At 33.6% G+C, this 12,987-nt stretch overlaps 1 protein-coding gene across 12 annotated transcripts in view; it reads right to left on the bottom strand.

Annotated features, from left to right (window-relative positions):
* CDC42BPA (CDC42 binding protein kinase alpha) overlaps positions 1-12,987 on the bottom strand; it is a 347,959-nt gene that overhangs the window by 99,396 nt on the left and 235,576 nt on the right. For all 12 annotated transcript variants that reach the window (XM_031967004.1, XM_031967009.1, XM_031967005.1 and 9 more), the window contains 4 exons: positions 10,315-10,557; positions 9,924-10,034; positions 9,333-9,580; positions 199-304 (listed from right to left, as the gene is read on the bottom strand). In XM_031967004.1, the coding sequence (XP_031822864.1) occupies positions 199-304; positions 9,333-9,580; positions 9,924-10,034; positions 10,315-10,557 (708 nt within the window). The remainder of the gene's footprint in view (positions 1-198; positions 305-9,332; positions 9,581-9,923; positions 10,035-10,314; positions 10,558-12,987) is intronic.

The following is a 12,987-nucleotide window of genomic DNA, read 5'->3' as shown; positions in this document are numbered from 1 at the left end:
ACAATGAATGGAAGAAATAAAGAAAAAATATATACTGAACTGTTTTTGGGATGGGGGAAGACTGCTTATTCCAAGGAAAGATTTGATCCTAAAAGTGAAAGTTTTCCTTTAAAAAAAAAAGATATATCTAACATAAATTTGTACTCACCATGACTTATTGAAGTGAGTTAATAAATATTGTTGGGTTGAATCACTCACCTTATCAAGCTCATTTGACAGTTTTTTATTTTCTTCAGTCAACAGAATTTTTTCTCGTTCATATTTTTGTTTAAATTCACTTTCAAATTCTTCCCTTTCATTTTGGCTATTAAATTACAAAAAACAAAACAAAGAAAAGGAGTCATCATTAAAGTGAGCCAATAATTTGAGGAAAACTATTTTCATGACAGTTTCTGTTTCATAAATGAAAATACTATTAGAAATTAGAATATTATAATTTAAATGAATTTTTATTATGTAAACATGCTTTCTTAGTATGTAGGCAAGCACATCACATGGTCTTTTGGACGATGGGAGTAACAGATCTGTGATTTCATCAATTCCTTTATTGATGAATGGTACAGAACTCCTACTATTAAGGGAGAGTAGAACCTCACCTCTAACTTAAAAAGATTTTTAAAAGTGTCACTTGAAAAATTAAGACATGTCTATGATCACACAATTTATCAGCAATTCAATAGCATTTCCTCTGTGCCAGACACTGTGCTGAGAACAGAGGGACACACAAAGATCCCACATTCTCTTGAAGAGACAAGATGCACTACAAGTGACTGAAATTCATGGTAAAACTGGAATCTCTAAGAAGTGGCAAGGATGAGATATAAGCTGAAAAAGAACCTATGTACCTAGTCCTTCAGAACTTCTAATATTAACACTTTATATATTTACATAATATTTAAGAAATATATATATATCTACACACACAAACTGAGAAACATATTTTATGGTATGTGCTATGTGACATGGATATAAACTTTTTTTCTAGTCATCAAATATTTATTAAACACTTAAGAAAGGAAGTCAAAATGGCAGAGTAGAATCTTCCAAAGATTCTCCTACAAATGACTTAAAATCAACTTTGGAGCAACAGAACCAACAAATGATCAAAGTGAGAGAGGATTTTTCCCAGCCTAAGTCAACTTAGGAGATTGGCAAGAGAACACTGTGACATCACAGGAAGGGGGGGGGGACTAGTCTGAAGCGCAGGTGGTAGCAACACTTTAGACCAGGGGTCCTCAAATTGCGACCCGGGCCAGATGCAGCAGCTGAGGACATTTATCCCCCTCATTCAGGGTTTTGAAGTTTCTTTATTTAAAGGCCCACAAAACAAAAGTTTTTGTTTTTACTATAGTCTGGCCCTCCAACAGTCTGAGGAACAGTAAATTGGCCCCCTATTTAAAAAGTTTGAGGACCCCTGCTTTAGACCTTAGAGAAGGTAGCAGCAAGTAAAGCAACAGCTTTGGGAATTCTTAGCACAGAGACTATAAGGGGATGAGACAACTGGTCAGGAGAGATTTCAGGGGGCTCCTCATTGGCTCTGGGTGCAGCTGGTGCTGATTGGCAACTTTATTGTTCCTATGCAGTTCTGAGTCACAATTGCACAGCAAAGAGGAGGGTTTATGATCAGTAACAAGGGAACAGTTCCAAGGCAGAAAGCAGCACTAGCACTCGGGGTTCCCAAGAAGGGGACCTGATCACAGGAATAAGACCAAGAGGAATACTACAGCTTGTGACTGCAGTAGACCTGGGGTACTGATCACAGTCCCAGGGCCAAAAGAATGCTTATGTGTGTAGCTACAAGGAAGCAGGGGCCCTTCTGGGTAAATACCAGAGTGCACAGCAGAACAGCAGTGACCACATCTCTCTGAAGATCACACAATCTTGGAGACAATGAAAAATTTCAAAACTCCAGAACTATCTTTGAAAACAACAGCACATAAAAAATGTATGCAGTATCTTTTTTTGTAGTAGCAAGAAACTGGAAACTGAGTGGATGCCCATCAGTTGGGGAATGGCTGAATAAGTTATGGTATATGAATGTTATGGAATATTATTGTTCTATAAGAAAGGATCAGCAGAATGATTTGAGAGAGGTCTGGAGAGGCTTACATGAACTGATGCTAAATTAACTGCGCAGAACCAGGAGATCATTGTACATGGCAAAAACAAGATTATACGATGATCAATTCTGATGGACGTGGCTCTCTTTAACAAGGAGATGATTGATGCCAATTTCAATGATCTTGTGATGAAGAGAGCCATCTACACCCAGGAAGCACTGTGGGAACTGAGTGTGGTTCACAACATTGCATTTTCACTCTTTTTGCTGTTGTTTCTTGCATTTTATTTTCTTTCTCATTTTTTTTCCTTTTTGATTTGATTTTTCTTGTGCAGCAAGATAATTGTATAAATATGTATGCATACTTTGGATTTAACATATATTTTACCATGTTTAACATATATTGGGCTGAAAATAGAAGACTTTAATTAAAAAAAAAGAAAGAAAACAGCAGCACACAAAAGCCAAAAGCATGGGATGTGCTTCTCTATCCATAGATAAGCAGAGCTCAACTGGTTCAAAGTAAAAAAAAAAAAAAAAAAAAAATAGGCTGGGAAAATGAGCAAAATAAGAACTTGACCATAAAATCCTACTAAGAAACAAACTCAGAAGATAAAAATGTGAAAATAGATATAAGCAAGGTCTTAAAGAAAAAATGCTAATTGGGTACAAGACCTAAAATAATTCCTAGCAATGTTAAAGAAAGAGATAAGAATGGTTGAAGAAAAATTGTGAAAAGAAATGAGAGTGATGCAAGAAAATTGTAAAAAGAGAATTAACAGCTTGGTAAGAGGCACCAAAAAAAAAAAAAAAACCTGAAGAAAATGACACCTTAAAAAACAGAAACGATATAATGGTAAAAAGTAGCACCAAAAAAAATCACTATAGGAAAGAACTTTTTTAAAAATCAGAATTGGTCAAAATAGAAAATAATTCTTTAAAAATGAGAACTGGGCAAGTGGATGCTAATGACTCCAAAGGATACTCAGAAATAGTAAAAATAAAGTCAAAAGAATGGAAAATAGAAGAAAATGTGTATTATCTTATTAGAAAAATAACCAGCCTGGAAAATAAATGGAGGACAGATAACTTAAGAATCATTAGACTACCTGAAAGCCATAGTAGAAGAAAAAGAATCTAGACATATTTCAAAAAAAATCTAAGAAAATTGCCACAGAATTTAGATTCAGAGGGTAAAAAAGAAACTGAAAGAAATTTCAAAATGAATGCTCCCAAGACTAATACAGCCAAATACCAGGGATCCCAGGGGGTCAAAGAGAAAATATTGCAAGCAGTCAGAAAGAAACAATCCAAATGTTATAGAGCTACAGTCAGTATAAACACAAAATTTAGCTGCTTCCACATTAATGAACTGAAGGGCTTAAAACGTGATATTTAAGAAAGCAAAGTAGCTAGGAATACCACTAAGAACAACTTACTTGACAAAACTGAGTGTTAATCTTTCAGGAGGAAAACTGATATTTAATGGAATTGAGGACTTTCAAACATTCCTGATGAAAAGTCCAGAGATGAACAGAAAATCTGACATTCAAACATAAGATTGAAAAGAAACATAAAAAGGTAAAACATAAAAGTGACACCATTAGGGACTCAATAAAGCTAAATATTACTATAGGGGAAGATGAAATATGTAACTCTTAAGAACTTGATCATTATTAGGGTAGTAAGGAAGAGTATACAAAAAGGTCACGAGTATGAATTGATTATATTGGAATAATTTTTAAAATTTGAAAGAGTAAGAAAGAGGGATGCTTTGGACTAGTAGAATGGGAGATTGGAAAGAGGGAAGACATATACAATATATATTAAAAAAACATACAACTAAGAGCTCTTACAGCAGAGGAGAAAAAGGAAGATGGAGTGGCAGGAGATGCTTGAAATTTACCCTCATCAGAACTGGATCAAAGAGAGTAGTTAGCCATGTCCAAAGATCTATAAAACTTTGCATACCTTTTGACTTAGTAATACAATTACTAGAACCCAAAGAGATTAAAGGAAAAATGACATTTGTACAAAACTAATTATAGCAGCTCTTTTTGTGGTGGCAAAGAATTGGAAATTGAGAGGATGTTCATCCACTGGGGAAATGGCTAAATAAGTTGTGGCATGTGATTATGATGGAGTGCTACTGTGCCAGAAGAAATGATTAGGAGAATGGTTACAGAAAAACAAGGGAAGAACTATATGAACAATATGCAAAGTGAGCAAAACCAGATCATTTCATACAGTTACAGCAATATTATAATGATGATCAACTGTCAAAGACTTAGCTAATCTGATCAATACAAGGATCTAAGACAATTCCAAAGGATTCATAGTGGAAAAAAATGCTATTCACTTCGAGACAGAATTGATTAATTGTGAGTACAAAGTGAAGTATAATTTTCTCACTTTATTTTTCTTGCAATATGGCTAATATGGAAATGTTTTTCATAACTTCAGCATACAAATTATATCTTATTGCTTGCCTTCTCTCTGTGTTAGGAAGAATTGGGAGAGAGAGAGACAATTTGGACCTATATTTTTTTCTTAAAAAATGCTAATAAATAAAAGATAAATTTAAGGAATAAAAATACGATTAAATTTAAATTTAAAAATACTTAAGAACCAGATACTAAGTGAAGGAAGTACAAATACAGGAAAGCAACAGTTCTTTACACGAGAACCTTACATTCTTTTTATTATTATTATTATTATTATTATTATTGCTTTTTATTTACAAGATATATTCATAGGTAATTTTTCAGCATTGACAATTCCAAGACCTTTTGTTCCAACTTTTTCCCTCCTTCCCCCCACCCCTTCCCCGAGGTGGAAGGTTGACCATTACATGTTAAATATGTTGAAGTATAAGTTAAATACAATATATGTATACATGTCCAAACAGTTATTTTGCTGTACAAAAAGAATTGGACTTTGAATTAGTGTACAATTAGCCTGTGAAGGAAATCAAAAATGCAAGTGAACAAAAATAGAGGAATTGGGAAGTCAATGTAGTGGTTCATAGTCATCTCCCAGAGTTCTTCGCTGGGTGTAGCTGGTTCAATTCATTACTGCTCTATTGGAACTGATTTGGAGAACTTTACATTCTAAAGAGAAAAGACAGCATATATATGGGGGATGAAAAATGTGGAGGATTATATTTTATCAGAGTCCCTCTCTCTAAAGCTCCATATATTATTAGTCTATTTTGTTCTCATTCATTTTTCTTCTTATCTGATCATAGTTAGAAGGCATCTGTTACATTGTTCTTGTTCTGTGTATTTTGTTTTTCATTATTTCATGAAAGTTTTTTTGAACTGCTTTAGATATCTCATGTTTATCAATTTGAATTTACCATAATAGTTTGAATATTAATAATATTAATAATAGTGTATTAATATAGTACAATATATTTAACCATTCTATTGTTAAACCTTAGACTATTTGTGTTGTTTTGCATTTCAAAATATTACTGTTACTATAACTTTTGAATAGTTATTTTAAAAAATAACTTTTTCAGACTACATTCCCAACAGTGGAATCACTGAGTTAAAAGGAATGAATATATCGGTAGCTGTGAGAGAGCATTGTGTACTCTCCAAAAATATTCTATAAATTTACATTTTTTCACAAAGGATGAAAGACTATGCCTGTTTTTTCATATCTTTGCCAACAATTGACTTTCTTTTTAACAATTTCATAGACATAAAATAATAAACATTTAATAAGTGCCTACTCTGTGTTACACACTGTGCTAAGCATTAGGAAAGCAAAAGGAAACAAATTACAGTCCTTGCTCTAAGCAGCAATCTCAATCTGAAAAGGGAAACAACATGCAAAAGAATAAAAAAAGCAAGCAATATATAGGATGAATAGGAAATTATTAACAGAAAGAAGACATCAGAATTAAGAGAGATTAGGGAAGATTTCTATAATAGACAATATTTTAGTTGGAGTTTAAAGGAATTCTGGAAGGTCAAGAGGCAGAGATATGTACCTCTCTATTTTAAAGATGAGAAAAATGAGATAGATGGCTTTTTAGTGGCATATCTGGTGTCACATAGCTAAGGAAGTGCCTAGGACTGAATATGAATTCAAGTTTTCCTGACTCCACATTTAGTATTCTCCTTTGAACCCTTACCTGCCTAAAATGATAATTTAGTTAACAAGAGATAATTTCCTTCCTCCCCCTATTACTATGTAGAGAGTATTTTTCTAATCTTCATAAATGCATTAAAAATAATTTGGAGGGATGAATTATAGAACATCTATTTGGACCACTAAAAAATTAATTGCTTTTTATAAAAACAAAGTTATTAATATAAGTGGCATGGATTAATTTTTCCTCTTAAACTTAAATGTGAAAATCTTTTTTATACACTCTTTTAAAAATACTTGCCTATTTAAATTTTGCATATAATGACTAATTTTTTTCAGTATGTTGTCTTCTAAAATGACTTGCAAATATTTTCTTTTTTTATATTGTTTTTTTTTATTTTATTTAATAGCCTTTTATTTACAGGTTATATGTATGGGTAACTTTATAGCATTAACAATTGCCAAACCTCTTGTTCCAATTTTTCACCTCTTTACCCCCCCACCCCCTCCCCTAGATGGCAGGATGACCAGTAGATGTTAAATATATTAAAATATAAATTAAATACACAATAAGTATACATGACCAAAACGTTATTTTGCTGTACAAAAAGAATCAGACTCTGAAATATTGTACAATTAGCTTGTGGAGGAAATCAAAAATGCAGGTGGGCATAAATATAGGGATTGGGAATTCAATGTAATGGTTTTTAGTCATCTCTCAGAGTTCTTTCTATGGGCGTAGCTGGTTCAGTTCATTACTGCTCCATTGGAAATGATTTGGTTGATCTTGTTGCTGAGGATGGCCAGGTCCATCAGAACTGGTCATCAGTATTGTTGTTGAAGTATATAATGATCTCCTGGTCCTTGCAAATATTTTCAATAAAAATTTTATTTCAGATCAGGAGAATATAACTGCCTTAAACAGTCAAATGTAATTGTTTTTGCTGAAAAAAAAATGCAGAAAGAATTTCTTTTTCAAAAGTGGATTTTATAAATGGTGAAAGGAAAACCAATTTTGACAAATTGTCTTGTCAGTATAGATGAAAAGTCTTGTCCAGCACAATTTGATAATGGATATATGACTCAGCTAGAGGCAAAGTTCAGAATGAGCAAATGCCTACAAGGAATACCAAGGATAATTCCCCCCCAACACAGACATACCCAATTTTTTTAAAGCTATATTGGGAAAAAGAAGACGATCAAAGAAGGGGTATAAATGTAGTAATTTGAAAGATATAATGAAGAGAAGTCAGAACTTTTATTTCATTTATTTTCTTTGCTAAGGGAAATAAGATTTAAATTGGAAAGGATAATAAACTGAGAGAGAAACAAGAGGGAATTTTGCTGTTCTCAACGAGTTCAAATCACAAGGACCAGGTCAGATATGTTCAATGATTTCGGAGCCTGTCTCTGATTTCTAGCAGAACAATGAAAACAGAAAAGTTACAAAATTACTTGAAGGGCAAATGTTACTCCAATTTTCAAAAAGGGAAAGAAAATCATCTTCATAGTGTAAGACAGTACACTTAACTGATTACTGAATGTCAAAATTCTTGAATATATTATTAAAGTGATAGTTTGCAAATTACTAAAAAGTCATACATGACTTTCAAAAATGATTATGTCAGACTTCCCTTGTTTCTTGTTTTACAAGTTGCAACGGAATGCTATAGACATAATTTATCTGGATTTTATTAAACTGTATGACAAACAATAGTTAGTGCTACTTTTGTGGATCAGATGGAGTGGTATGGATTAACCAGAGTAGATAAAAGCCTGATTGGTAGGACTTGAAATTTTATGAATAGTCAGCACCATGAGTACTTATGAAAAGTTATATATTTCATTTCACATGAGCTCTCTAGTGGAATGACTCAGGGATCTGTTTTTTTGTTATTGTTATTCAGGAGTTTTCAGTCCTGACTGCTTTTGTGTGACCCCATTTGGGGTTTTCTTGGCAAAGATACTGAAGGTTTGCAGTTTCCTTCTCCAGCTCATTTTACAGATGAGGAAACTGAGGCAAACTGGGGTAAGTAATTTGCCCAGGATCATACAGCTAATAAGTATCTGAGGCTGGGTTAGAAGTCAGGACTATCTGACTCTTGATCCTGCACTCTTTCCATGATGTTATTTAGGGATCTGTTTTTAACTCTGTGCTATTTAACTTCTTGGGGGGCAGCTTAGGTGCACAATGGGGAGAATGCCAGGCCTGTAGTCAAGAAGGCTTGAATTCAAATATGGCCTCAGTCACTAGCTGTATCACTTGGCCCTGTCTGCCTCCGTTTCCTCATCTGTAAAATAAGCTGAAGAAGGAGATGGCAAACCATTCCAGTATCATTGCCTATAAAACCCTGAATAGGCTCTTGAAGTGTTGCACTAAGATAAAGGAATAAATGGTGTATGTATAAAATTTGCAGCTAAACTAAAACTGAAGTATAAGTTACTGTGTTGAATAAGAGTCAGGATCCAAAAAGATGTGTACAGGTTATAATGTAAATATGGATAAATATAAAGTTTTTACACTATAGTTAAAAAAAAAAAAAACCTCACCAGTATAAGACAGGGGGTAGAGGATAGAGGGCGGAGCAGTAGAGACTGGATAGGTAAATGACAGTTTATTTGAGAAAGATATAACTTCATTTGTGTGTTAGGATTAATATCTACTAATATCCATGCTATAGCTAAATAAAACCTACTTTTGTTACCTGATGAATGATCAAACAACTAGAGCTAGTCAAATGCAGAATAGGCAATTTCAGAAAGCATGGCCCTCCCGCCAAGTCCCCATCCCTTGCCAGAATTCTTTAACTGAAGTCTGGGTCACCACACACTGAGTACTTTTTTTTGTTTTTAGAAAGGACTGATATATAGACTAGGATTATAAGGTCTCTTGAGTTCTCTTCAAACTATGAAAATCTGTAATTTCATTATTTAATGTGCAATTTTCTTCTTTTCCCCCCTCCAGATGTAAAAGCCTATGTCTCTTTTTTTGTGACTAGTAACTTTGCCTGGCACACAAAATTTGTTTTTATAGATTCTCCTATCACATTGTAATAAATGACTTACAGGTAAATTACACATATACTACTCCTTCAAGGACAGAATGTTTAAAATACTTTTAAATATCATAAATTGCAAGAAATGTCTCTGCAAGATACAGTGATATCCTTACCTCTCTCTCCTAGTCTTTTCTAATTTGTCTTTTAAAATCATAATCTCCTTCTTGAGGGCAAGCTGCTGGCCTTCTGCATCACGCAGTTCTTTCTTTAAATTTTTAATTTCATTTGCATGAATTACATTTCTTTTGGACAATTCCTCTTCATAAAAGATACTTTTCTTTTCCAAGTCAGTCTTTAGTTTGGTTATTTCTTGCTGATGTTCTATGCTGCTTATACCTGGTGAACGACCAACCTGCTTTTGCTACAAAAATAAAAGATCTTTAACCAACAGAACAATGAAACTGGACCAACTCAATTCTGCATTCAAAGGAATATATTTGTGTAATGTCAACAGACAATTAAATGTCATGAGATTTATGTGAAAATCAAGTTTATTATAAGAGAAATGAACATGCATACGTTTTTATAATAGTAGTAGCAACAAGAACCTCCAAACTTTTCTTATTTTTTCATAATGAAGAATTAGGAGCACTTTACTTCTCCTTCCACATCCAATGTGGTAATAAGGTAGCACCTGACTAGGTCTAAAGGGAAACAAGATAATTAAGTTCAAAAAAAAAAACAAAACACACACACACACGGACCTTTAATCCTTCCAATTCATTTTCCAGCTGTTTAGAATACTGTTCACTCCGTTCTCGAAGTTTCCTGTCCTTAGATGCCTCTGCTACTGCGGATTCTACATGGACTTCCAGCTTAAAAAAATAACAAACCAAAAGAAAGTTTTATTTTCGCAATCCTGAAATTAAAATGTTTTCCTTGAAATGTGGTTAATGTTTATTAGAAAGAAAACTCAAATATCCAAATTTTCACTAAATAACTATGATGGACTCAAAGAAGTTTATGCCTAGGATAGTAATGATTTTTCATATGTGAAAAAATTCAGTGAGATGGAAGTGTTTACCTTCAAATTATTTGAGAAAGGAGCTTCCATTGATAGTCCAAGACCACTCCAGAATTTGCCCAAGTACTAACCTCTTTTTTGGCTCTTTCTGTTTTGCGCAGTTCTTGCCTTAAGCTTTCAACTTTTTGCATTACCAGTTCCATCTCTTCTTCCTTATCTCGAACTTGGCGAGCAAGTTTCTGCTTCTGGGAGTGCAAGTCTGTAAGCCGTTCATTCATCTCTGAAAACTCTTGCATGGCCAGTTTCCGCTGGCTGTGTGCATCTTTCAGTTCTTTGGTTTGAGATTTTAATCTCTCACTAGACTCAATTAGTTCCTACAGTTTTGTAAAAAGAAAACAAGTTCTCAATTCAGAAGATTAACAGACAAATGTGGCCTTCAATGTGGCCATCACTGGAATCAGAAGGAGACACGGTTGCAAATGCGAGGAAACAATGAAACAGATGAATTATTTAATGAAACTAAAGAGAGTATTTAACTAGACTGTTTTATATTCTTCGTTCTTGAGGTAAATTTAATATGCAAATAATATACAAATTATTTAATCTTTTGGAAATATGTTTTTATGTTATAATTTGAAAGAGATTAAAGAGATGTAAAAAATTGAAAGAGATTAAAAAACAAACCAGGGAAGATGGTTTTGAGAGGTTTCACAATTAGTTTCATAATTTTGATTAAAAAAACTATACAAAAAGCGAGATTCTTTGTGGTTCAAGTATTTTTTTTTAACATCACCTTTCTGTTATCTGTACAGGGCTGAAACTCTGAAAAGGTGTACTTGAATCTGAGACAGCAGAGCACTGAAGGCTAATTATCTATTTTTTGTGAGATAATGGTTCTATATACATATATCTAGATGAGATGGTGATGTGATGGCTCTCCACACCATTGGTGCTTGCTGAATGTGTGGTGGTGAGGTGATGGGTGGAGAAGGATTGAGGGCTCAGGGAGAGAATCAGGGTCTCTCTGCTGCAGTTCGCTCAGCAGGGAAGACTTAAGGCTCCAGAATCCAAGATCCATCTTTGGCAAACCACGTGGCAGCTTGCCTGCTTCCCTCACTTCTCCTAAAGACCAAGGACTTTGACTGATCCTGATCCTAATTGATCCTGAGGCCCTCCAGAGAGCTAGCCCAGACATTATATTGATACCTATCAATGATATGATATGATTACACATTAAATCATCACATATTATGATGATCACAAGACTAACAGGAAGAGAACTATTAATATCACTAACATGGAAAATCTGGAAGAAAAGTCACTGTGTAAAGAAAAATATCAGGATACTTTCCACGGTAACTGAATTTGGCTTAGTACATGTACAAGACTTTGTCCCCACACACCACATATCCTAACTATAAAGAGAGTAATGGCCACTAGAGGCGGCTATGTGGCACAATGGATAAAGTATCTGATACTGACTTAAGAATATCTTTGTTCAAATATGGTCTCAGAAATGCACTAGCAGTGACTCTGGGTAAGTCACTTAACTTCTGTTTGCATCATTTTTCTCTTCTGTAAAATGAGGCTAATAATAATACCTCCCCCTTAAGGATTTTTTAAAGACTAAAATGGACATTTTTAAAAGTATTTTAAATGATTTTTTAAAAAAGTTTCACTCTTTTTAGAAAAATTTGGCCTAAGCACAATACTAATGTCTGAGTATATATATGCCTACATTCATAAGGAGCCATATATTTTTATATCTATGAAGTCAATCTTTTATGTATATAATCTGTAAATACTAAGCACACAATTTCTATAAATCTCTTAAATATTAAAAAGCAATTTAAAAACTGATAAACTAAACACTAATAAATTTATTAATATCTCAGAATAACAACCAATGGATATTTTAAAGTTTTAATTTAAACTGTTTCTGTCCTAGACAAATTTTATTCATAACAGCTATCATATTCTAGGAGCTAGCTTCCAGCTAGCATTATATTCTAATATGCAAGTTATACAGTTTTGTTAAAAAGATATCCTAATATTTTGTAATTTAGTTGAAATCAAGCATAACTTTTATTTTTTTTAATAATAGCTTTTTATTTTCAAAATACATACAGGGACAGTTTTCAGCATTTCACTTTGCAAAACTCTATGCTCCAAATTTCTCTCCCTCCCTTCCTCTTAGGTCCTTCCCCTAGACAGCAAGTAATTCAGTATAGGTTAAACATGTGCAATTTTTCTAAACATATTTCCACATTTATCATGCTGCACAAGAAAAATCAGATCAAAAAGGGAAAAAAAAGAAAAAAAGCAAGCATATAAAACAAGAAAACAACAAAAAAAGATGAAAATACCGTGTTGTGATCCACATTCAGTCCCATAGCCCTCTTTCTGACTGCGTATATTAAGCCTAACTTAAATATTTTTTAAAAAATAAGAAACAAGAAAGCAAACTATGTCATGCAAAGTATATTAATTAGAAAAAGCTTGTTCCTTATTATTGTTCTGTAAGAAATGACCAACAGGATGATTTCAGAAAGGCCTGGAGAGACTTACACGAACTGATGCTGAGTGAAATGAGCAGGACCAGGAGATCATTATATACTTCAACAACAACACTATATGATAACCAGTTCTGATGGACCTGGCCATCCTCAGCAACGAGATCAACCAAATCATTTCCAATGGAGCAGTAATGAACTGAACCAGCTACGCCCAGAGAAAGAACTCTGGGAGATGACTAAAACCATTACATTGAATTCCCAATCCCTATATTTATGCCCACCTGCATT

The sequence above is a fragment of the Sarcophilus harrisii genome, chromosome 4 (assembly GCF_902635505.1).
Source record: "Sarcophilus harrisii chromosome 4, mSarHar1.11, whole genome shotgun sequence".
Classification (NCBI taxonomy): domain Eukaryota; kingdom Metazoa; phylum Chordata; class Mammalia; order Dasyuromorphia; family Dasyuridae; genus Sarcophilus; species Sarcophilus harrisii.
Note: the sequence above shows the minus strand (reverse complement) of the source record. Positions and strands in the feature narration are given on the sequence as shown.